This window comes from Gavialis gangeticus, unplaced genomic scaffold (assembly GCF_001723915.1).
Source record: "Gavialis gangeticus isolate Ggan-Ray unplaced genomic scaffold, GavGan_comp1, whole genome shotgun sequence".
Classification (NCBI taxonomy): domain Eukaryota; kingdom Metazoa; phylum Chordata; order Crocodylia; family Gavialidae; genus Gavialis; species Gavialis gangeticus.
This window is the reverse complement of record NW_017729022.1, coordinates 92,200,449-92,225,043: the sequence shown is the minus strand read 5'-3', so window position 1 is coordinate 92,225,043 and position 24,595 is coordinate 92,200,449. Positions and strand designations below refer to the sequence as shown.

General features: G+C 44.6%; 1 protein-coding gene across 5 annotated transcripts in view; it reads right to left on the bottom strand.

Moving 5' to 3' along the window:
• Nucleotides 1–14,656: 14,656 nt before the first annotated feature.
• Nucleotides 14,657–24,595, bottom strand: part of PLEKHA5 (pleckstrin homology domain containing A5) — a 157,280-nt gene continuing 147,341 nt past the window's right edge. For 2 of the 5 annotated variants that reach the window (XM_019515613.1, XM_019515614.1), the window contains 3 exons: nt 22,812–22,939; nt 18,161–18,266; nt 14,657–16,299 (listed from right to left, as the gene is read on the bottom strand). In XM_019515613.1, the coding sequence (XP_019371158.1) occupies nt 18,172–18,266; nt 22,812–22,939 (223 nt within the window). In that variant the 3' untranslated portion in view covers nt 14,657–16,299; nt 18,161–18,171. The remainder of the gene's footprint in view (nt 16,300–18,160; nt 18,267–22,811; nt 22,940–24,595) is intronic. The other 3 variants (XM_019515610.1, XM_019515611.1, XM_019515612.1) reach the window with 3 other exon arrangements.

Sequence of the window (24,595 nt, the reverse complement as noted above, 5' to 3'; positions counted from 1 at the left end):
GGCTGCTCTTCAGCATTTGCCATCACATAGGCTAAGTACAGATGTTCAAAAAGCCTCTGGCAGAAGCTCTGCAGGGGAAGGGCTCCAGGATCTGTCTTCACAGCAGCCCTAGGCAGGCAGCAGTGGGAGATAAACCCCGAATTCCTTCCTGAACAGTGCCCCCGCAGCAGGCTGTGGCACTCTATGGGGCCAGGGAAATTACAAGGACAGGAACCTCCCTCCCCACTCCCGCCAAGGCTGTGCGCAGGGCTGGGGTAAGTGACAGCTGGGGCTGCCCCACCACTTGGGCAAAGCAAAGGAGTTCTGTCTGAGGCTAGAATGCAGCCCTGGGCAATGCTGCCTGGGATGGTAGCAATCATGCTCTATATCAACTTTCAATGGGATCTGGCATACGTGTTCGATAAAGCGCTCTAACAGAAAGCATGTTAGGTTAGTACACATTCCTCCATGCTTAACTTCAAGTGGGATCCAGTCCACCATTCTTAAAGTGCTTTATATGCCATTAACTAACGTCTGTTCTGTTACAGCCGTAAAGTGGTTTCTGCATGCTTAAAGCGCATTAGGTGTAACGTCTGCACCCACCCATAGACAGGAAGCGTCAGGTACTCAAAGTACTCAGAGTTTCAGGCTCAGAATCTCAGGTGCTCAGGGTCTTAGACCAGCAGAGACTCCCTATGTCTGAAGGAAGGGTGACAGTGACCGAAAGCTTGCTAAGAATTTTTTTTCAATTACTCAGTTGGTCTAATAAAAGATATCACATCTACTCAAAAATGCAGGATTGGAAAGGTGAGAAAATCACTACCTCACTACAAAGCATCCAGTGCATCCCCCACACTACTTGCAAGTTCTGTGCTAAACCTCTGAAGCATAGCAAACCAGCTACTTTAATACCCAAAATCTGTTACCAGCCCATTGACTGACTCAGGCTCCTGTGTACAGGCTCATACAAGTCATTTAATCTCTCTATGCATCAGTGTACCTATACGTACAATGGGTGTAATGGGATCTATTGTACAAGGACATTTAAGGTGTAACCAGTGCTTTGTAACTGAGAGAAAGCTGTTTCCTGGTATTCTCAGTACAGCCAATAACATTGTTAACAATCATTTTTTATACTATTCATCCCTTTCTCCTTAAGTATCTTGTCTCAGGCCCAAAATTAAAAAATCCCTGGTACATTCCAATAATTTTTGTCTACTGACACACTTAGATCTGTCTCCTAGTAACTGATACGCTTCAGCACTTCTTTTACTAGACAGTTCAGTGCCTAAAAATAACCTGCCGCACTTTTTAAAACAGAGTATGAAAGTTTGCTATGGTAGGTAATTACTAAGCACTTATTAGTCTGTCCCCAGTATCAGAAACAATGTGAGCAGTTAATCTTTAAATGTAAGCTAAAGTATGTATCAAGACCATGATCTTCTCATCTGGATTTCTAGCCAGGCTGCTCAAAATCAGAAACTTGTTACATCTGGTGCAATGCTGCTTAAGTCGTTTCAATTTCAATCCAGATAAAATAGAAGACATTTTTCCTATAATGAGCTTTGGAGCAGGGTGCAAAAGGTTTATTTTTAGATACATCTTATTGTAACCCAATTATTCCTACAAACTTGCTTAGCCTGCAGAAATTCTGCTGAGACTAAGCTCAGAGGAACATTTGATATATGCTGCGCCCATCTGAGGGGTACAATAGCCAGGCATGTATTATGTAGTAAGTGTACTTCAGGCATCAAAAAGTTACCTTTAATACAGCAGGATTCAATGAGAAAACTGCCATCTACTTCTGCCCTACTTCTTTCCCAGAAAGATTGTTTTTGCCTCCAGTAGGTTTTAGGCCATGACTTCTCTGGTCCTCAGCTGTACCTTGTGGCCTCATAGGCATTGGCAACTTGCACACACTTTCTGCAGCCTTGTAATTCATATCTATCTTTCCTTCATCTTCATTGCCCTAATATACTAAGTAAGGGTCTAGTAAAATGGCTGATTGAAAATGTGGCTGTATAAATATAGGAATCCCATTTTTCCCCGTTTTATTTTCAAGCAAATTTGAGTGCACCGTTTTGGAATGACTGACCATTTATTTTTGTTCTAATGCACGTTTAGAGAGGATCTATCACTTCCAGGCCAGTATGTTCAGATTTTTAGCCTTTATCTTCTTGCCTTGTGACACCACAGCCTATTTTCGTAGAATCATAGAAAACTAAGGATTGGAAGGGACCTTAGGAGGGCATCTAGTCCAACCTCCTGCTCAAAGCAGGAGCATCCCCAACTAGACCACTGCAGTCAGCGCTTTGTCAAGCCAGGCCTTAAAAATCTCCAAGGATGGAGATTCCACCACCTCCCTGGGTAACCCGATCCAGTGCTTCACCACCATCCTAGTGAGAGTGTTTTTCCCAATATCCAACCTAAACTTCCCTTGCTGCAACTTGAGACCATTGCTCCTTGTTCTGTTATCTGCCACCGCTGGGAACAGTCCAGCTCCATCCTCTTTGTAACCATCCTTCAGGTAATTAAAGGCTGCTATTAAATCCCTTCTTCAGTCTTCTCTTCCCAGTTCCCTCAGCTTCTCCACAGAAGTCATGTGCCCCAGCCCCCGAACGATTTTCATTGTCCTATGCTGGACTCTCTCGTTTGTCCACGTGCTTTCTGTAGTGGGAGGCCCAAAACAGAACACAATACTCCAGATATGGCCTCACCAATGCAGAATAGAGGGGAATAATCACTTTACTTGATCTAAGGATTTCTAACATTCCTTTTTTGTACATTGCTATATTTATTTGCTAACTATTTAGCATACATGAACATTGTACGGACAACTTACTCTCACTATGGATTTTATTAGCATCATATCCCAAAAATTAAAAGGAAAAATGCCAGGATGAACACCACAATTTAAAAATGTAAAAGGTATAATTCTGAAATAACATCAATAGACAATACATGTTGATTCACAAATTGCACATACATTAAAACAAAGCATCTGAAAGCTAGTTTTCTCGTTTACCTCGGGACTGTATTAAGGACCACCAATGCTGCATTTCAGATGGGACGTAAAAGAAAGTCTGCTACCTTTCCCATGGCCCCATTTCAGCACAGGCTTAACTTTAAACACATGCATTGTCCCATTCAAGTCAAAGTTTTGTTTCTCACTGAATTGGTGTCTGTTACAAAAACATTAACCCTGTTTGTCTTGGTCAAATTTGATTTCAGGAAAATTAATTTTACTGACTTAAATTTGTCCTATGATTCCAATTTGATAACATAACAGTTCTTTACTTCCTGTCCTCAGTTGTTACATACTGCTGCTGTGGCCTGTTAAACAGTTACAGCATTACATCTCAAAGCTGGCTGCCTCAGTGCTGAGGGAAGCAATTCCTATATTTGCATCACAGGAGAGCTGTGGAATTTATTCCAAATTTGGCTGCAATCCTGGCAAAGGAGCCCATCCATGTAAAGTCTCACTGAGGTATAGGATTCCCTTTTTGATTAAGGCAGCAGGGTAAATTCTTTAATATTTGACAATACATTATGAAAACAAAACAAAAAAAAATCAGATTGAGTTAAAAAAAAAAAAAGGTTAATACAAATATTGTCTAAGACTAAAAAATCTCTAATATTTTTTTCTGCAGGTAATTAGCTAACACAATAGTATTATCTCTTATCCTGAAAACACACATATAAAACAGCCAAGATAACATCATTTACATACAGGCTGCTGTACATGCATGCTAATGTCCCCAGTGAAAAGTTCACGCAAGTTTGTAATTCCAGACTTCCTGCACATGCTCAGTACTCAGATTCACTTACAACCAGAACAAACAGGATACCAAATATTTTTCCAAAACCCTTCAAAATGACATGTCAGTTATGGCTCATTACACCCCTGGATGGATTAAAACTCATGCAATTACCTCCCAACTCAGGCTGTTTGACAGCCCTTACATTTATTTTGATTCACGATTAAACATTTTTATCTGTGCTGCTAATTGTATATCACATGATTTACTTTGTCTGACATTTATGCTCACGCCTAACAATTGTTCTTAACCTATTGTGTTATGTCCGTTGGCTTTGTCAGGCTACCATCCAGCATTGGAACAGAACTGCATTCCTGTATAAAGTTCTATCATGTCACCCATCAGCAGTCATTTGCTTTCATTCCTTAAAACTACTACACAATAGTAGCCACGCCACGAGGACAAAAGCACAGGGAGAGAGGCAAGGGGAGAAAAACTAAAGCGGGAAAGTAGGAGCAGCAGCAGCTGCTGCTAACTGTTCTTTAGGGGGTCCTTCCGGTTGAGCACTTGAACTTGGACTTATAGTGTGCATGCCCTTCATCTTCTGCTTCAGCTTCTAACACAACTAATCTTTCCAGTGCAGAAACTGGAAATTAACTCAGATTAGTTGCTTTTGTGTCAGCAGAGCCAACAGGTAATAATTCTACTTTTATGGCGCACACTAGTGATTCTGTTGTGCCTGTTGAAAGCAGCAAGCAGCAGATGGGAGGTGTGTGAGAAAACTTCCTGTAGCATTTATATTGATTGCTGCCAGGAGTTTCCAAGCATAGTTCCAGTTCATTGGGAGCCTAGTAAATGAACAGCAGATTCCCACAGTGTAATGAGAAGGGACCCTCTGACTATCTTAAGGCTGCTGCATTCAGACAGATACAAAGACAGTACCTATGGCTGGACAAAGAATTTGTTACAAATCTGTTGCATGCTGAGGGTCTATCTATAATTTGGTTCTTTGTACAATCACCTTCCTGTCATTTAGAGTTTTACTTTCTCAAGAGGTCACAGACTTCAGGTTGCCTGAGTTTAGTGCCTGGAAACACTCAATTTTCTGCATTAATGAGCATGAAAACAATTGGTGCTGCTGAAGTACAGAGAGAAACCCAGGAATGCAACAGCAAGCGGTGCTGTAGGTAAAATCAGGTATGCACTAGCAAAATCTATGGGGACACTTGCAGACCACTTAACTATGTCTGATTCAAAGCAAGGCTATTTGCGGCTAACCTGCAGAGATGCTACAGTCATTCATAAGATTCTAGTAAGGAAAAAACATAATCAAGAGGGCTTCTGTCCTTCATGTCCTAAAGCTTTGACCAAAGTGAAAGTGATTCTTGAATGACTTGGACAATAAAATTTTGCAGTAAGTTTTTCCTCTCCAAAAAGTCCCGCAGAGGTTTAAATTATGTGACCAGACATGTTTCTTCCCAGTGTCCTAATTCATCTGTGTACTAACCGACTCCCCTTCCCTGGTACAATTTGCTTAATGGGCATAAGAAACTGATTCTTTAGCTCTCTAATGGCTTCTCGCTCACTGCTGCTGTCAGCCCCACACATATCATCCAAGGTCTGTTTGCAACTGTGCCTCTACCGCACCACTTATTATTTGCAGACATAATACCCAGAAGCAGTTGTTATGATACATTTGACAAGTAGAAATAAGAAGGCAAGGCAGCTGTAGGAAAACAATTTTTCTCCCTTGTTCTGAAACAGTCAACGCCAAACCTTTCAAGCAACTATTCTAACTTAAGAAACCATGATTTGTGCTGTAGGCAGCCAGGGCAACCTCCTCGGGGTTTGCTCTACCCTTCAGTGGAACTAAGGCAGTTTAGATGTCCAATGCTTGCAAACTTTAGACAAGTAAACATTTCTGATACAGATACCTGTAGTGTCAGGAGCCACTCTTCTGGCAATTCTGAGCAATTAAACCAGATGCATTGAACAGGCAAATATACAAACAAAATCCACTAATAGCATTTTCCAAAACAGGCAATCACTGGCATGAGACAAGAAAGGGCATAAAGGCAGTGAGCGTCTCTTCCCTATACTTGTTGACTAAGGGAAGTCTCTCCACAGGAGAGGGAGGAAATTACACAAAACATTTAACAATCATTTAACTGCCTAATAAATCAGTGTCTAGACGGAACAGAAATTCACACCACAACGTGGCAACCTGTTATGAGTTTAGAGTTACTAAATGATTGTGGCTCCCACTTTTCTTTTCAATGTAACCACTTTGAGACAAACACAAGAGACAAACCATTCTGTTGATAACACGTCTAAGCCTCTAACTTGTGGGTTTGCATCTGCTGAAAACAAATATGTGAGTTCTGGGAGTTTAGATCTGTAAGGAAGTCTGTTTATCCATGAAGTAAGTAGGAGCGTGGGCAAGGAGCCTAGGGCTGTGCATCATGGTCTTTGTGTGTTTTTCTAGGTCTGTGCAACTTTCTGTGCTGCTCTGGACAAGTCACTTCAACCCATGTTTGCATATACCACCACTGATTTTAGATGCTCAGTTTGATCTACTTTGGTCTGGATTTTCTGGCAATGCTGAGGTTCTAGCTGGCTTAGTTTCAGCCTGGGAATCTGCACACTGATTTCAAGTTGTCTCTGTGGGCTAGTGAGTTGGGATGAGAGAGCTTGTTGCAGAGACATGGTATTTCCTTCCCAACCCAATGTTCTCCTCCTATGCCATTTCTCACTATTTTGTCACTTTAAGGACCAGAGCACAGTGCTCAGAGTAGTTCTGCTTTTCTTAGGTTGCTGCCCATCATGGTCACTCACTGCTCCAGCTGCTGGGCAGGGGAAGGGCCTGGCTCCCAACAGCTCAGTCTGTGCTCGGGACAAGCACCCTACCAGCAACAGGGGGCTTATTCAGCTGCTGGCCGCGAGCACAGGCCAAGCGATGGCTGCAGGCGGGCCGGGCAGACCCCACTGCAGTGCCAGGGACCTTGCTGTGCTCAGGGCAAGCCCCCTCCCAGCAGGAGAGGGCTTATTCAGCCACTGGCACTGCAGTGGGGTCTGCCTGGCCCAGCCACCACCGCTCTGTGCTCAGGGCCAGCAGCTGAATAAGCCCCCCTCTTGCTGGGAGGGGACTGGCCCCGAGCACAGAGTGGTGGTGGCTGGGCTGGGCAGACCCCACTGTGGTGCCAGCATCCTCTCTCTTCTTGGGGCAAGGGCTTATTCAGGTGCTGGTGCCACAGTGGGGTCTGCCTGGCGCAACTGCAGCCACCACTTCGCCTGTGCTCAGGACCAGTAGCTGAATAAGTCCCCTCTTGCCAGGAGGGGGCTTGCCCCAAGCACGGACTGATTCTGCAGCAACTGTGCTCTTGCCTGCAACTGAAGCATCAAACAGCGAGGGACTGTGATGCGCAGGAGCCCGTCATGTCTTCCCGGATTGCAAGCCCCTTTCCTGTGCGGGCCGCTCTGCGGGGCTGGCAGAGCTGCTGTGGAGAACTGCGGCTCTGCAGGGGGGCTTGCAGGGCTGGGGGCCACTCTGGACCCCAGCGCTGCTGTGCACAGCCCACTGGAGCTCTGCCAGTCCTGTAGCACAGTGCCCCTGCTGGGAAGGGGCTGATGCTCCCCCACTTTGTAACAGGGGCTGCTGCCCCCACAAGGGCCCTGCCCCCTTCTGTTGCAGTGGCAAGGCAGGGGCTTGACTAGACGCGGGCTGGCAGGACCCCCTGGGGTGGAGGGGACAGGAACAGGGGTTATTCCTCCTCCCTCTGTTGTCTGGTGGAGGGGACAGCAGAAGGCCTATTCCGGGGGTGGGAGTGTGGCGGTGAGGGCAGGCAGACTCGGCTGCCAGTGGGGGTAGAGGGGAGTCTAACTCTTCTCCCTATCCTCCTCTGCCTCAAGGGCCATGGTGCCCTCCTGCTACAGCAGCAAGGGGGGAGTGGCCAGCAGATGCAGCTCAGGTCCCTGCTGGTGGGAAAGGGAGGGGGGAATTATACCCCTCTCTGGCCAGTTCAGCCCAGACTGGCCATGCCCCCCCCGCACAGCTTCCCTGCAACTGAGGGCACACACTAGCGCCCCCCACTGGGCTCCTGTCCTTAGCAACTGCTGGCATGTGCCTCCATTGCCTCAGTCCAGACAGAATGTTTGTCCTGTTGCAAACTGGTTCAGCCTAGGCAGGTGAGACTCATCTGCAAAGGTCGAATCAATTCAGGCTCCGGCTTTTTGAATGTCTGTCCCTAGCCTTTAACACCAAAAACAGTTTAGTATGGGACTGCCAACCATGTGCCTACCAAGCAGCATCTGGCGTGCAGGGCTACCAGCAGTCCACCAGAAGTTGAGGGTGCCAGCAACAGCCTGGCTTGCTGCAGAATCCAGGATCCTCAGGCCTCTGTGGACATGGGGATCGGCAACAGGAGAGCGAGGGCTGACATCCTGAAGGCCCAGTCATTTTCTAGCTACTTTGTAGGTTTGCCCTGGCTGCTTCATCTCCCTGGCTACTGGCCCCTGCCATGTGCCCCCTGCTGAAGCCACAGCTGGAGCTGCTGCCATGGCACAGGGCATGCAGTGGAATCAGCTCTGGCTCCAGCACGGGACATGCGCTGGAGGTTGAAGCCACCCCTGCATGCTATGAGTTGGAACTGGAGCCATTGCCGTCGCTGCACGCTCTAGGCCTGATCCACAACTTTGACCATTCCTTGTGCCCTGGCCTGGATCCAGACTGCTAAGAACCCCCTGGTTTGGATCCAACCCAGGGCACCCCCAGCACGTGTCGTGAGCTTCAGGGCTCACCAGCAGTTTAGCGCAGCTCCTACCAGAGCTTCGCACATGCAGCAAGCTCTGTGAACTCGCTGCTGGTCGACATGTGCTCTGCCCAGAGTCCCTGCTTTTAAGCAGCTCTGTAGCCTGCTGCTCCTTGCTCTTCACCTCCCTCCTCCCCCAATGCCCTGAATTCAACAAAGAAAAGGAGATGACAAGCAGCCAACAGCTTCGGAGGTTCCCTGCTGCTGCTGAATTCAGCAGGGGGGAGGGAGGAAAGGAAGAGCAAAGAGCAGCAGGCTGCAGAGCTGCTTGAAAGAAGGGGCTCTGGGCAGACCCCATGCTTAGCGGTTACAGTACATGTGGAGCGCCAGCAGGAGTTGCTGAGGGCTCATTGGCGAACAGAGGGGCTGCAGCCACACACCCTTCCGCTGTGACGCACATGAGCAGCAGAGAGAGCTCATTGCACATGTGGGGCTGCACCCCTATTGCTGCAATCCTGGATCCATCTATGTCCCTAGTCTGGTCAGTGCAATTCAGGATGAAGAAACCTAGAGTCTTACATGTTATTCTGTCCGGCTTAAACTACAATGGAGAATTATGCTGCTTGAAATGACCCATCTTCTTCAGCCCACAAGTAACATGACACATCTGGACTGGGTGGGGAAAAGCTGTGCGCATGTGGAATTTAGAAACAAGCTCTTTTTAATCTTCACTCTGGGCCAGATGGTTACTTTCTTCAGGGATTGGTCTTTTCAGTTGTACTTTATAGCAGCCTTCCTCATGGCCTCACAAAATAACTAGATATTTTAATCGGGTGTGGAATGTTTTTAGGAAAGAGGAAAACCAGCTTTTCTTTGGGATAATTTGTCTAAACAGTTCAAAATCCTCTCTTGTTAACACCAGGAACTGGCTACCTCATCAAGGTCAGTCAATTTAAAATGCGTTCTTTTGAAATGAGGGCCATTCTGCTACTTAATGGAGCACCCATGTGGTTATCTGTGAGATTGCCCAGAATAACGTTGCAAATTGCACGTGTAACAGAAACCAGTCCTGGAGAAAGCACACAGACGAATATTAGCTTTTGAAAAGGGGGCTGCAGCAGTGCTACCAGCACGACAGGGCTGGCTGCAAACCCTGACTCTCAGCACCCTGCGCTTCCCGCTCACTACAACCACCTTGATTTGTGCCATGTACTCCTGTAGCTGGAGCTGCTTCACCAGGTGCTGGAAAGTGCTCAGCCTGGAGTTGGAAGACATGCTGGTTGCTCTACTTCCCTGTGATCCTGGATCCCTTCTGCTTCTGGAGTCTGGGCAGAGGAAACGAAGCTCAAACCAGGGGAGGGATGGGGGCAAGGTGCGGCTGGAGCTCCCAGACTAGTGGAAATATACCCAGAAGCAGCTGGACAGAGATCAGTCACAGGAAGAGGGGATCCATCTACCACCACTTTTTATAGCTGACCTGGACACAGAGGCAGCTCCAAGTCTGTTTCTGCCCTCCTCCATCCAGGGACTGTGGGGAGCAGCTGTGTGGGGTGCCAGACTTGGCTAAAGATAGTAGTGGTGGCAGGCCGGTCCCATTCCTGTGCTTACTCCCTGCCCAGCCTTCCCCCCTTGGTGGGGTGGAGGAAGCTACACAATCTGGAGAGCTCAATGTGCTGAACAGTAGAGCTGTGCGAAGCTTCAGTAGCGGATTTGATTTGGAGAGGATTTGGCCTGATTCAGGGACTGAATCTCTGAATCGAATCAGAAGGCCAAGTAAAAGCTCTGAATCGATCCAAAGCATCCGAATCAATTAAGAAGAAAAAATCAGAAAAGATTCAGACACTTCAGGGATTTGGCCATAGACTAAACAGGCAGCTGACAGCTGCCTCCAGCTGGTAAGTCTGTTGGGGTTGGGGGAGGGAGGGTTTGGGGCTGGGACAAGCTGCCCAGCCAGGGCAAGGGGGCACATTAGCGCTGGGAGTGGGGGCTCCACTTGCCCAGCCGGGGCAGGGGGGAGATTGCACATTTGGCTTGCTCCAGGCTGAAGGGGGCAAGCAGCAGCAGGGCTGAGCTACTGCTCCCAGCACTGCTGTGCCCCCCTCCCCAAGTAATGCAGCCCCCCCCCCGTCCCAGCTGGGCAGGAGCCCTCAGAGGTTCAAATCACTGCTGCCAGAGCCAGTGAGTGTGGGGCTGTTTTGTTTTTTAACTTGCTGAGATGCTGGGACAGGGCAGGGCAGCCATCAGGGGTGGGGCTGAACAGAAGATCAGGGAGTGGGGGCTGTGTCCCCACAGCCAGCGCTACTGCTGGTTTGTTTTTTTGTTTTTTTAAGTGTCAGGAAGCTGGGGCTGGGTGCGTGATAGGGCTGGGCAGGGTAGCCATGGGGGTTTTACCCATGGCTTCCCCTGTCCAGGGAGAGGCAGACAGTCAAAGGAGCCACAGGAGAACCTGCAGCTGCTCAGCTGTGCCTGCCTCTCCCCAGCCGATCCAAATCACTGAATGTCTCCAAATCAGCACCAAATCTTCCAAAGCTGATTTGGACAAATCAATTCAGGACAGTGATCCGAATCGAATCACTGTCCTCTGAATCTGCCGAATGTGCATCCAAATGGAATACTTCTCTATTTGCACAGGCCTACTAAACAGTGGAATGGGGGTGCAATCACACCACCGCACTGCACCCCCTTGGATTTCCCTTGTATGAACAGGATACCCAATTATGTTATCTGTAAAGAAAATCCATGATGATCTGGTTCTTAGAGTCCTCATCTGAGTCTTACAAATTTGATTCCTTTTACTTTATGTTCTACAATTCAGTTTATCAAAGCAAGAAAGGTCTCTTTCTCTTTCATTGTGCAATAAAAAATGCAGGAGGAAAAAGTTGTACCATCTAGTTTAGGCTCCCGAATCAATCAGCATCTTCCCCTACACCATAGCCCTCCTAGAATTTCATTTAATTCCAGATCACCTGGGATGAGAATGACATGCTAGACAAAGGAATAAGTGCTAATTTTTTTTTTATATAACCCTTATTCTTACATCTAGTAGGCCCCAAATAATTTACAATTCACTTTCAATTTAATGCAAAACAGTTAGATAAAAGCAAACAGTTCTGACTGCCTGAAAACTTAATCTCTGAGTATTTGTCAGGTTCCTTCAAAATCAGGTAGATTTTTTTTTCCATCTTAACATAATTTTGAATAGAGAACTGTTCCCGCTCCCTTAATCATAATGCTGAAATCAGGGGTTGGGTTTCAGCCTTTGAATGGTCTCTCTACTCTGAACAGGCCCATATCCGTTCTCACAAGAAACTCATGAGACACAAATGACAACTTTTCTGGTAACGTTAGTCTGTTCAGGAATCTGAAAAGATCTAATTCACTACTCTTCTTGCAACAATGAAAATGGTGAACAAAAGCTCCAGACATAAGGAGATGTAATTGGTTTTGAAGAGCATGCACATCTGTAGAGCATGCGACATATTATTCCTAAGGGCTCTGCTCTTGAGGGGGAAAAGAAAAGTCCACACTCTAAAACATGCAAATGTCAGTGTAGCAGCAATGAAGCAGTGAATCAGAAATACAACTCCCCCCACCACCTCCAACCCTAGGCACAAGCTTAAAGTAGATGGACAATATCAGGATTCAGATGTTTATATTTTGAAAGCATGACGCTGGAATGGGAGTTAAAAGGTAAGCACAGTTGAGAGAAATGGTGATGAGGCAGGAGAGAAGCAGCTGCAATTGATTTTCCCTTTACACTACAACAATATAGTTTGAAGTACCCAATAGCACCCTCAGATCTCTGTAAATGCCAAAGGAAGTCAAGGTCCAGTGTATGCTTAAATTTTGCAAGCCTAACAATGTTTGTTGGGGGTGATTTTTTTGCTGACATTGGTGTACCAACGGAAGTCCAAATGTAGATAACAAACCAGAAAAAAAGCTGCATGTGGATTGAGAGCATGTAGGCATGGTTATACTGGCAAAATACATGTAGATAAAACTTAAAATCGTTCCAGATTATTAATCATACTTGTTCCTTGGCTACTGCCCAGCCCTTCACCCATTTGGCTTTCTAGTTTCTTTTCTTCACAGCAAGGCAAAGAATGGCATAGGCCTGAAAGTTGATCTAACTTATTCTGTATGTGATGACTTGTACTAGTCAGGATTGAGAAGTGTTAGGATTCATAAAATAAGTAATCCTGTGCTAGCTCAATCAGAAGTATTCTGGAGGCAGAAAGAGATCTTGGAGTCATTATTGACTCCAAGATGAACATGGGCCGACAATGCGAGGTCATGGTTGGCAGGGCTAACCGGACCTTATCGTGCATCCACAGGTGCATCTCGAGCAGAGCCAAGGAGGTGATCCTCCCCCTCTACGCGACGCTGGTCAGGCCACAGCTGGAGTATTGTGTCCAGTTCTGTGCGCCCCATTTCAAGAGGGATGTGGACAACATGGAGAGGGTCCAGAGGAGGGCCACCCGCATGATCCGGGGACAACAGGGCAGACCCTACAGTGAGAGACTGCGGGACCTGAACCTATTCAGCCTCCACAAGAGAAGGCTGAGGGGGGACCTGGTGACCGTCTATAAACTCACTAGGGGGGACCAGAAGGGTTTGGGGGAGACGCTGTTTCCCCTAGCGCCCGCTGGCATAACAAGGAGTAATGGGCACAAGTTGATGGAGAGGAGGTATAGATTGGACATCCGCAAAAACTACTTCACAGTTAGGGCGGCTAGGAGCTGGAACCAACTTCCAAGGGAAGTGGTGCTGGCCCCTACCCTGGGGGTCTTTAAGAAGAGGCTGGATGCCTACCTGGCTGGACTCATTTGAGTCCCATTTCTCTTTTTGGGGTTTTTTGTTGTTCTCCCGCCCTGGCGGGGGGTCGGGCTAGAAGATCTACTAGGTCCCTTCCGATCCTAAATCTATGAAACTATGAAACTGTGACTGAATGCAGACATTCAATTAACAGTGCTGTGAATGTAACACTTTTTGTCAGCTCTACTCATCTGGACAGGCAAACAGGGCATTTTGGGCCACTGCTGAAAGGAGAAGGGAAGGCTCCATGATCACTGGCAAGCAAGCTCAGGCCCCTGAACACCTGTTTACAAGTATGAAGTGTGTTCTCTCAGCTTGTCATCTCATGGCATCTCTCTCCAACTCTACAGCCTACTTAAAGCACTCTTCAAAATCGTAAAGACTCTCTGCTTATTTGGTTTATAAGGAAATCTTCTGGTATCCCAATCGTGAACAGAGGGAATGGCTAGCTATGGCAGGAAATAAAGGGGAACACAAGCCTCCTTTCGAGAGAAGTAGTGCTGAAGCTGGCCTGATGACACTGGCATCAATGACACTGATTGCTGTACCTTGGTGTGTTTACTGAGGATGGATCAACTTATCAGAAACTCAGGAGCAATCTAACTGGGATACCCATCATGTGACAAGAAAAAATTATGGAAGCCCCATAATTGATTTCCAGAACCAGGTTTTGTAATGCACTGAAAATATATGCTGGATGCATTGAAATATACGATCCTTGCTTAAACTTTTTAAAATGTTTCAGATTGTTGACGGTCTAGGTCCCAAAGATTTTCTTTACACCATCTTTTTCCATCAAACTTTTCTAAAAACCTTGTTTCTACTCACACTAGCTCAGACAGCAGTGGGAAATGGAGGAGTGCAGCCTGTAATGTGTGTAATAAGATGACACACGTAACAAATGTGTTCAGGAAGATATTCTGCAGATATCACAGCCCTGAGGAATCGTCTCATTCCTTTTCTCATCCCTATCATGCAGGGCATTCATCACCGTTGCCAACATTACTACATTAATTCTCATAGTAACCCTATGAGGCAATTATCTCTTTCTATATAAACAGATGGGGAACTGAGGCATAAAGTGATTAAGTGACTTTTCCAAGGTCATCCAGGAAGTCTTGGAAAACAGGAGCTAAACCTGCATACTTTGAGTTCCCAGTCGTGAGGTTGTCCTTTTGCTCTGTGCTGCGGGCACTGCTCCTGCCAACAGAGAGAGACTGGACCCCTTAAGAATCTGTCATGTTACTCTATCTGGTAGGTGGTGTCTACTGCAACACAAAACACTGAATTCCTCACGCAAAGAAACTGAGTGCACTGTGTGATATCTATAGGCTGGAAAAAATACTGCCCATACGATTCCTTAAGAACATCAACATTTATTTAACATGATATAAAAGAAATGAGATATGAACATTTGCATTTGAACAATAGTAAGTGGCTTCTTATACTTACATTGTATGCGCTCATTGTATAATATATACACAATGAACATAATTACATTTGTACACAAACTAAGTACTGGATTGAAAACCTGCTTATTGCTGTACACACCCTATTCCAACCAAGTAAAAGCCCAGTACCTCAAAATACCTACAACTTCATTTAATTAAGAAAAATTAAGCACTAACATTCGTGTATATGTTGACAACAGTGTGGCAGTAACTGCTGACGTTGCAACCTGACTGAGAAATAATTACAGCAGAAACAGGACATACTTTACTCAGCAATAATAAAAATGGCACATTTTAAATATATATATATATTTATATAAAAAATTTACAAATTAAAAGTTAAAACAATATATTGTAGTGTCTAGAAACTGTAAAACAAGGTTTAGTGGCAATATGCAAAAGTAACTGATTCTGTACGTACCTAAAAGAAGCAAAAATGAAAACTTAAATGATACCATAATTAACCAAAAATTCAATTTTGGAAAATGTCAGCTAAGGTTCTGACAGTGGACCGCACATTTACAAGAACCTTTACTTATGTGCATGGAAATCATAGCAGCAAGCTGGTATCAGAAGAACAATCTTCAGATTGTTGAGTGTACATATGGGCCATTAAAGCTGTCTTGGAATAAACATTTTCCAGGAGGTGATAAAATGATGCTCTGCAGTCAAAAGCATCAGAACTATGAATTTCATAGATTTAAAATATACTGTACAATATCTTCTTACATTTCCACACGTCCATACATCTCAGCCATGAATTGTTTCAATAGAAGCTGTTACAGCTGAAAGACAGACATGGAACTAGTTACTTTATTTTACCAAAACTAGAATATTGTATAAAGTAATTCTTGGGATTAGAAGTTTCTGAGCTCACTGTGGTATCTTAGAAAATAAAACTATTTCTGAAACCTTTTTCTTGATGCATTAAGGCTGTTTTGAGGCAATGAACACATGTAAACTGAATCAAACACACATTTTTGTATGAAGAACTATCTAAGAGTTTTATACTGCTATGCATTATTTATCACTATATTAGACTGCCTTCCACATAAAATAAACAGCAATAGCAAAGTCCCTGAATGTTTCACCTAAGGGCAGACGAGAAACAGGACACAGTATTCTTCATTTGCTGTGCTGTAGTGCATATGGGATGTATTCCCATCCAGAGGTAATGTATTCCATCCAGAAGTAATGCATTTCCAGTTGCTGCTGACAGTTATTTAGTAAAGGATTTAAAGAACTCAGGGATGAAAGGTACTATATAAAATTTATCATCACTCCATTAAACTTTTTATCCATGTGCTTAAAATGTAACAATATGCTATTGATAGAGATCTAGAAATATGTCTCTATGATATCGGAGCCATGGCATAGAAAGTAGCCTTCTCAAATGAGTTCTCTTTCCTTAGTTCCAGGATATCTTATATTGCAGTTTTCCTATGTCAGATTCTACTTCCATCATGCCAGGAGTATCACTTTACTGTCTGTAAAAACTATATATAGGTATTACTTCATCATCCGCATCATGCATTTTCCAGATGCTGCCGTAAAAAAAAAAAAAAAGAATCACTCAGCTATACTAACACTCAACTTAGAAATTCTCTCTACTGATACATTTCTTGCCCAACAAATTGAATTCTATTGAGCAACAGAGTTCCTACATTAAAATAAGAGACTCCCTTCCTGTAAATCAGGAGAAATTTTAAAAGCTCAGGTTAGTCCTATATTCTAGCTACTTTACACTTGGAAATTACAGGTTTTTATACAATATTATTAAATTTATCCCACATTTAACAGGCATTTGCAATAAGTTTGTGCCTAAGCAATGTGCTAGAAGGACAGCCCAGGAGAAAGACTTCACTCAGAGAAAGCACGCTGGGAACAGTAGTACTGCATTTCAACACTTATGTGGACCCAGATCTCTAGTGCTGGGGCTCTCTGATGAGACTTAACAAGTGCATCAATTACACTCATGATGTGTATGCTTCGGAATGAACTAGTGACTCCAATTCAATTCAGACAATGAATAACTATTCGAGGACAACTATTTTCTGTTTCTTGAAATCACTGACCTCACAAAGACCTAGAAGCAGAAAACTGTTTCTTGTTATAACATCCCAAGAATGCATTATGTTAGTCATCAGTGATTACAGCGTTACTTGTGTAAACACCATATTTAAGGTAGCAACACTATCAAGATATAGGGCCGCCTTGACTGACACATGCACAGCAATAGCAGGGGTCAGGGTAGAACACAAGGCAATAAAACAGAATGCAATACCAGCTTTTCTCCTCTGCTAACTGCAGTTCAGTCTGGCATAACTATGGAGAAAATGGATCTGATAATCTCGTTATTGGCATGGGTGCCAAGACCAGCTTGATGTCATAGGTAGACTACTCAAAAGATGACTGGCTCCTTCTCGACAGAACTGCTACAGCCAATCTACATGTGGAAGTTAGCAGAGCTCTAAACCAGCCATGCTAGCTCCAGTCAGTTCACTGAACTTTAGTTTTGTGCAAAATAAAAGTGTTTTTGATTAATGCATGTCCTACTTAAGGATCCATAATATATATGTACATACCTAACATTTATGAATATTTGCAATAAATCCTTTTGTCATGTTGCTACCTTACTGGTTGCCTGTGGTGAAACCTGATCTTACGAAAAATGATACTCCAAGCTAGCCCTATAATTCTTTCACGAATCAAAGGGTAATCACCTGGAGCGGGCAAAGATTCCCCTGCTGTAGCTGTGAGATCCAGTATAAGGTGAGTGGAACTGAGGCCTGTGGGAATACGGAGTTACCCCAGGGCAAACTTTGGTCCGTCCTTTGGCATAAATGTCTGCAAGCCAGGACAGCAGGAAAAAAAGTGGGGCTCTAGGGTTACACTGCGGAGGGGTCTGTGACATGGTTTTATTACTGCTACCCTCCTCCTCCTTTTTTTTCCTTCTATTATTTGTAACATCACACTCATTACTGTGTCTTGTCTAAAATGACAAACTTTCCTGAGTACAGATCATATCTTTCTGTGGTACATGCCTAATTCAACAACACTCTGATCCTAACTGAAGCCTTAAGGTGCTACTCCAGTTGAACACTGACACTTCTATCTTAAGAAATTATGTATTTCCTTACAGTCTACCATCTCATACTTATCAAGGGACTATTTTGGTGCCATTATAGGAAACTAGGCTTGATGATCTAACTGGTCTTCTCCATCTTTACATACTACTTGACCCATCTGAATATTATGGATTATCTGCAAGTAATTAATGCACTTCTCTATTTAAATTTCCTGACAGTTGGACTTAATTAATATCTCAGCTACATCCACCTTGCCTACCAAAATTTCTCAGAAAGAACAAGAGAATACTTAAGATGGTAGGGACAAAAAAAAGACATACTTCTCTGGTAGCTATACACACATGAAATGTGATCCTTCAGTGAGCTGTGGTTGGGCTGATGGAGCTGGTGATGATGGGGACTCTGGTGAAGAGGACAGACTTTTCACTGCAAATCACATAAGGAAAAATCAAGAATAAAATTCACAAAAGGCTTAACCAACTTGAAACTATTATTTCAAACAAAATAAGCATAACACAAAAGCTAAAAATGATAAAATAACTGTTTTTAGCCAGCATTACACAACTAAATTAACATTACTTCTGACAGTTCTGAAGGAAGGCATATGTTTACACACATATTGGTGCAATGGCCATGGAACATACATGACACACAGGAGGGAGTCGCTTGCAGTACAGAGGAGGTGGGACATCTATTTTTAAAATATGAAGGAGGTTCTTTACTTAGGTTATTAGACAGAGACATGAACCAGGTTATGAAGACTGATGTGCACTTCCTGCTACTCAGGTCATGTCTCTTGCAAAATCCCCAAATGCCAGGGGCTCTGAGCAAGACAGGAAGGACAAACAGGATGCAGAATGCACATAGGGACAATACATCTGAAGGAAATCCAAGACTAGGGCATATCCTGTCTTTCTCCTTTGAGTATTTGTTCATATGTAGGCAATTCCAGAGCAGTGCCTCCGAACATGTGAAGGCAAGTTTCAGAATCCTATACAAACAGTAACCACAGGCTTGCTTTGCTGAATGCTGTATCTGCATTAGGAACCTCTGTGATGGCACAATGCGGCAGTTGCCAACTTAGAAGTCATGCTAGGTTTTAGCACCTAGATTTAATAATAGCGGCAAGACTCACATTGGAAATGGGATTGCAAGCTAGCCAGAAGTGCACTAATTAAGTGCAGAAAAAGACTGGGAACAATTGGCAGAAGGTGAAGGTGTACATAAATCATTTGATCAGACTAGAGTCAGTAGGATTAGTCATGTGGAGTCCTCTCTCATGTTGCACAGCACTTACGCAATTACAGACACAAGGCAGAAAGACAGTTTCCCTACCACAGAAGGAGACAAGTGTCACAAAGCGAACCCGGAAGCAAAAAATCCACTTCTTGTTGATACCCGAGGCAAAGGCATTCATCACTGGATGGCCCCACCTGAAAATGTCCTGTAGGACAGATTTAGGATCTCCTATATGCTTGCTGAGACTGTTTGTTCAGGTATTCTGAAGGAGGGGAAGAGACCTTTCTCTTTCTCATTCCTTGTTTGTTGATATAAAAAAATTGATGTGGTACTCCACTGTGCAAGTATCGAGCACGCTCTGTAGACTGCCCTGCATTCCAGAACACTGATATGTAAGCTTTGCACTCGATGGTCATCCATGTGTGCCCTTCATTCTAGCCGGGAGGCACCCCTCACAGTTGTCAATGATGGTTGGAAGAAAAAAGACCTCTTTGCAGTTGTTCATAATCCTTCCATCAAGTGAAGAGGAACCTGAGCAGCAAGGGACTGTTCATAGTTTCATAGTTTCTAGGGTCGGAAGGGACCTTAGCAGATCATCTAGTCTGACCCCCTGCCATGGCAGGAAAGAGTATTGGGGTCAAACGACCCCAGCAAGGTGTTCATCTAACCTCCTCTTAAAGACCCCCAGGGTAGGAGCCTGCACCACCTCTCTTGGAAGTTGGTTCCAGACCCTAGCCACCCTGACCATGAAATAGCGCCTCCTGATGTCTAACCTAAACCTACCCTCTGCCAGCTTGTGACCGTTATTCCTGGTCACTCCTGGCTGTGCACGGGGGAACAGTGACTCCCCCAATGCCTGCTGATCCCCCCTGACTAGTTTATAACAGGCCACAAGATCCCCCCCCTCAGCTTTCTCTTTTGGAGGCTGAACAGGTTCAGGTCCCGTAGTCTCTCCTCATAGGGCCTGCCCTGCTGTCCCCTGATCATGCAAGTGGCCCTCCTCAGGACCCTCTTGATGCTGTCCACATTCCACTTGAAGCGCGGCACCCAAAACTGGACGCAGTACTCCAACTGCGGCCTGACCAAAGCCGCATAGAGGGGGAGGATCACCTCTTTTGACCTGCTTGAAATGCATCTGTGGATGCATGACAAGGTACGGCTGGCCTTCCTAACTGCCTCCCCACACTGCTGACCCATGTTCATCTTGGACTCAATGACGACTCCAAGATCCTTTTCCGCCTCCGTGCTGACAAGAGGGGAGTTCCCCAACCTGTAGGTATGGTGCCGGTTGTTTCTCCCCAGGTGCATCACCTTGCACTTGTCTGTGTTGAAACCCATCCTATTCTCATCCGCCCACCCTTGTAACCTGTCTAGGTCAGATTGCAGCCTGTTGCTTCTTTCCATAGCCAGTAGAACTGATGGATATTAAACATAATTGTGAGCATCGATGTAATCCAGTATGTAGCATCACATAGGTGCAAGAAACTGTGTCCTAGGATGGATAGCTGAGTCTCGACTATTGTCTGTGGATTTGACTGGATCTGCATGATGAGATCCAGAGAAGACCAGAGTTGGTTTTGAGGATGGCAAGGTGGCTGACATATTCAAGAGTGACCCCCTATAAAAACTCCAGTCTTTGAACAAAGACCAGATTCATTTTTTGGGTGTGCACCATGAGATCTTGGGTATGGAACAAGCACAGGATGGTGCAGAAATTCTCCTCTCCCTCATTGATGGAGGTGCCTCCCCTATCTGCTCCTTTAATAAACATCATTATCACTGTAAAGACCCTGTGCCATTTTGGGGCCATTAGAATTCCAAAATGGAAGTACTCTGCATTGGTAGTGCTCCTGGCTTACCATGAATTGGATGTATTTTCTATATGAAGGCATAACAGCAATGTGAAACTACGCTCCCTCACAACCAAGAGGTGTGAATCAGTCTTCTGGTTTCAGGGAGGGGATTAGGGCAGCCAGTACTACCACCCTGAACTGGAATGTGTGGATAAAGGAATTAAGTTTTCTTAATCGTGATGGGACACCATTCTCCTTTCCTCTTCTGAGAGCAGAAATTAACCATTGTAGAACATCTTCCCCCTTTGTGATAGAAAAATCTTGCAAGAAGAGTCCCTAAGAAAGGACAGGGAAGTGGGAACTGACTGGGAGTAGGCACTATGCTTGTTTGGGTGATAGAATCATAGAAAATTAGGGTTGGAAGGGACCTCAGGAGGTTATCTACATTTAGTGCAACCCCCTGCTCAAAGTAGGAACAACCCCCACTATATTATCCCAGCCAAGGTAGAGCTAACTATGATGGTATCTCAGAAGCACTTGCTGTAACACGGCCTGTGTCTGCCAGAAATGTACCAAAGGGAAAGGAGAGGGACAAGTGGGAAGGAGGAAGTGGGCTGAATCTGTGGACCACTGCGCTGAAGATTTTGCCTGTTGTCCAAAGATTGGCGAGTCGATGGAACCATCTATGAAGGAAAGTGCTGACATGTCCCTGAGGACTCCGGAGAGTGGGACGTAAATGGCAAAGCAGAAAATGGGTTCAGCCTGCTCATAGTCTCCTGGGCTAGGGGGGACAGACATTACACAAACTGGTTTAAGCAATCAGAAACTGGTTTAAAAACCTGTTACAGGACAGATGTTCAGTGCACATAAACCACTTTGAAAATGGCTGAAACCGGTTTGGTATAAACCTGGTTGAATGTAGAATCAGACTGAACTGATTTGGGTCAAACCAGTTTATGCAATACCTGTCCCGGACCCTGAGGATGGACCTGGAGTCCTGAAGGATGAACAGAATCTCATCCGCTTTGGAGTTAAAAAGTTTCGCCTTGTCAGTGAGAAGCTTCTCCAACAGTGCTTGGCACCTCCATGGGAAAGCCAGACTTTGAAGCCATGACAGCCAAGCATGTGCATTCATAGTAGAACGTGCATATGGAAGAGTGTGTGGCGGAGAGTGGATATTCCGTCAACACTCTGTTCTTGCAAGGTGTGGCACTAAAAGTGCCTCAAGCACATTGGGCTTTGGGATGGAGAGGGCACTTCATGTGTATTCAGCATCCCATGCTTCAAAATGGCGGCTTTGATAAGCTTTAGTTCAAGTGTCCTTGCACTTCAAAATTGCACATGGAGCAGACATCTGGCACATGCATAAGTGCCCACTGTGCTCTGCGTTTGCCATCTTTCCCCTAGACATGGAAACAGGCAGACAGAACAAGTTCTCTCTTCCTGGTTCATAAACTGATGGCTGAATTGGGAACTAAATTATTCATCACTGAGATCAAGAAAAGAGATCTTATCTCTAACTGGAACACACAGGAAGATGAGCAGCAACATTAAGAGCTGGCTGGGACCAGCAGCAAGCAGGCAGGCTGAAAATCCAATCAGAACTGGGAAGGGTAAGTGAAGAAGAGTGTGTTCCACCTTGGCAGGAACTGTCCTGTTTCCCAGTTATTGGAAACTCTCTCATTCTTGAATGACCTTGTGCCCCCCAAAAAAACAAAATATTTTTCTGAGTCATCTACTGGGAAATTAGTCAAACCTATTTTACCCCTCAGAGATGCAAAAATATGCATCTGGGATCAAGGTCTACCTCAGGTCTCTTTGGACTACCCAAGAATTTCAGAGCAATCAAAATATAACCTCAGAACATGTGCCATGTATGTAAAATTTAATTTGAATCCATGCTTCCATGCAATTGACTAATCAAATGTATTTTCCATACCTGCCGATGTCTGTACTGATAACTCAAAAGAAGAATTAAACCCTTCTTGTTCTTGAACTCCGGCTGCTTCGTTCTTTTCTGGTCTAGTTTCAGGTTTGTGGTTTGCAACTGGGGCCACATTCTGCAAACTAATTTAAAAAAAAGGCACTACTTTTAGTGCACATTCTAGCTTAATTTCAAGCATTAACTACATTTACATCTTGTTTGGAATTACACTGCTTATTTTTTTTCAGTTAACAAATGGCAGCAATTAGAGGCACAAGGCAAAAAGACCATGCTGCGACTTGCAAAGTATTTAAATCAAATGCACATTTCCATAACATACACTAATTTTGAAAACCTGAATTCAAAAGAAAAAGTTTCAGTTTTTGTTTCTACTTTATAAAATTAGACTTCAGAGTAAAAACTATAAACTGGTGACTGAACAGGTTTTTTTCATTTACGTGCTCACACTGTGAAATTAAAGGCAGTAGGAAAGGTAAAGGGCACAATGTGGTGAGAATGTCCTGATTTTGTGGGGCAGCCCCACTCAGCATTTACAGGAAGGTCCATTTGCCCAACTTCCAGTCCCATCAAATGCATCAAAGCTCCAGCACCCTTCTGATTCTGAAACATTTCAATTCAATGAAGTACCCAAGGAAGGAATGGGGGCACAGGAGTGGGTCAAAAAGTCAAGCCTGCTCTTTAGTTGATGACTTCTATATACAGAGCAGCAGTGAAGCATTCAGTCTTGGATAAAGTGTTTCACAGTAGGCTTGTGGTATGCTCTACAGATGAGAGGAAAGATACTAAAGATTCAACCCCAGAGGACATAATTGAATACCTCCTGCATCTCAAAACAAAATAAATATTGTGCTACTCCATGATGCAGATACCGTGCCTGCAACTGAGACAGCAATAGCAATTTGTCAGGTATTAGTGGTGAGGAAAAACAGCAACTAGGAAAGGGGGAAAAGCTGACCCAAAAGTCAGTTCAGGGGAGTGCCCATGACACCAAGGTATTTCATGGTTCTTTATGTCTTGCCCTGAGTAAGATCTAAAAATCGGTGTTGTCCAAGGCTCTCCAATCCAGTACCAATCCACAGTGGGCAAGCTCAATGAATTCCTAGTGTCAACAGGGTGGTTAAAATAAAAGTTTTTTCCAATAAACATGAATCTGCTATGAATTTGAAGAGAATTCAGAGGCACTCAGAATATAAGAAAATAGCACTATGGGTAAACAGCACATTTAGTTCTACAGTTATGCTGCATTCCTTTGAAGGAAGAAATCTGTGTTCCCCAACAGACACTGGGTTTTGTCTAGAAATACAAGTTAAAAAGGGCTAATGAGAAAAACCTGTATTATTATTTATTTATATCCCATCCTACCCAGAACTTCTCCGGGCAACTAACAATAAAAGACATGCAATCCAGGAGGTAAGAAACAACAGGCTCTCCAAATATCACACCCCCACAACTTGAAAACTCCACTTTACCCCACCCACCCATTCCCACCCACTGCCCTCACATCCAGGGGAGATAGTTCTGCCCTCCCCCTAAATGTTCCCCCCAAGCCTACACTCCCATCTCCTGCAGGAGGCTGTCCTCAAAAACACATTAATTGCCCCATATTTATTAGGCCCCTGGCAGACACTACACTTCATAGTTTCATAGTAGGTAGAGTCAGAAGGGACCTGAGTAGATCATCTAGTCTGACCCCCTGTCATGGCAGGAAAGAGTACTGGGGTCAAACGACCCCAGCAAGGTGACTGTCTAGCCTCCTCTTAAAGACCCCCAGGGTAGGA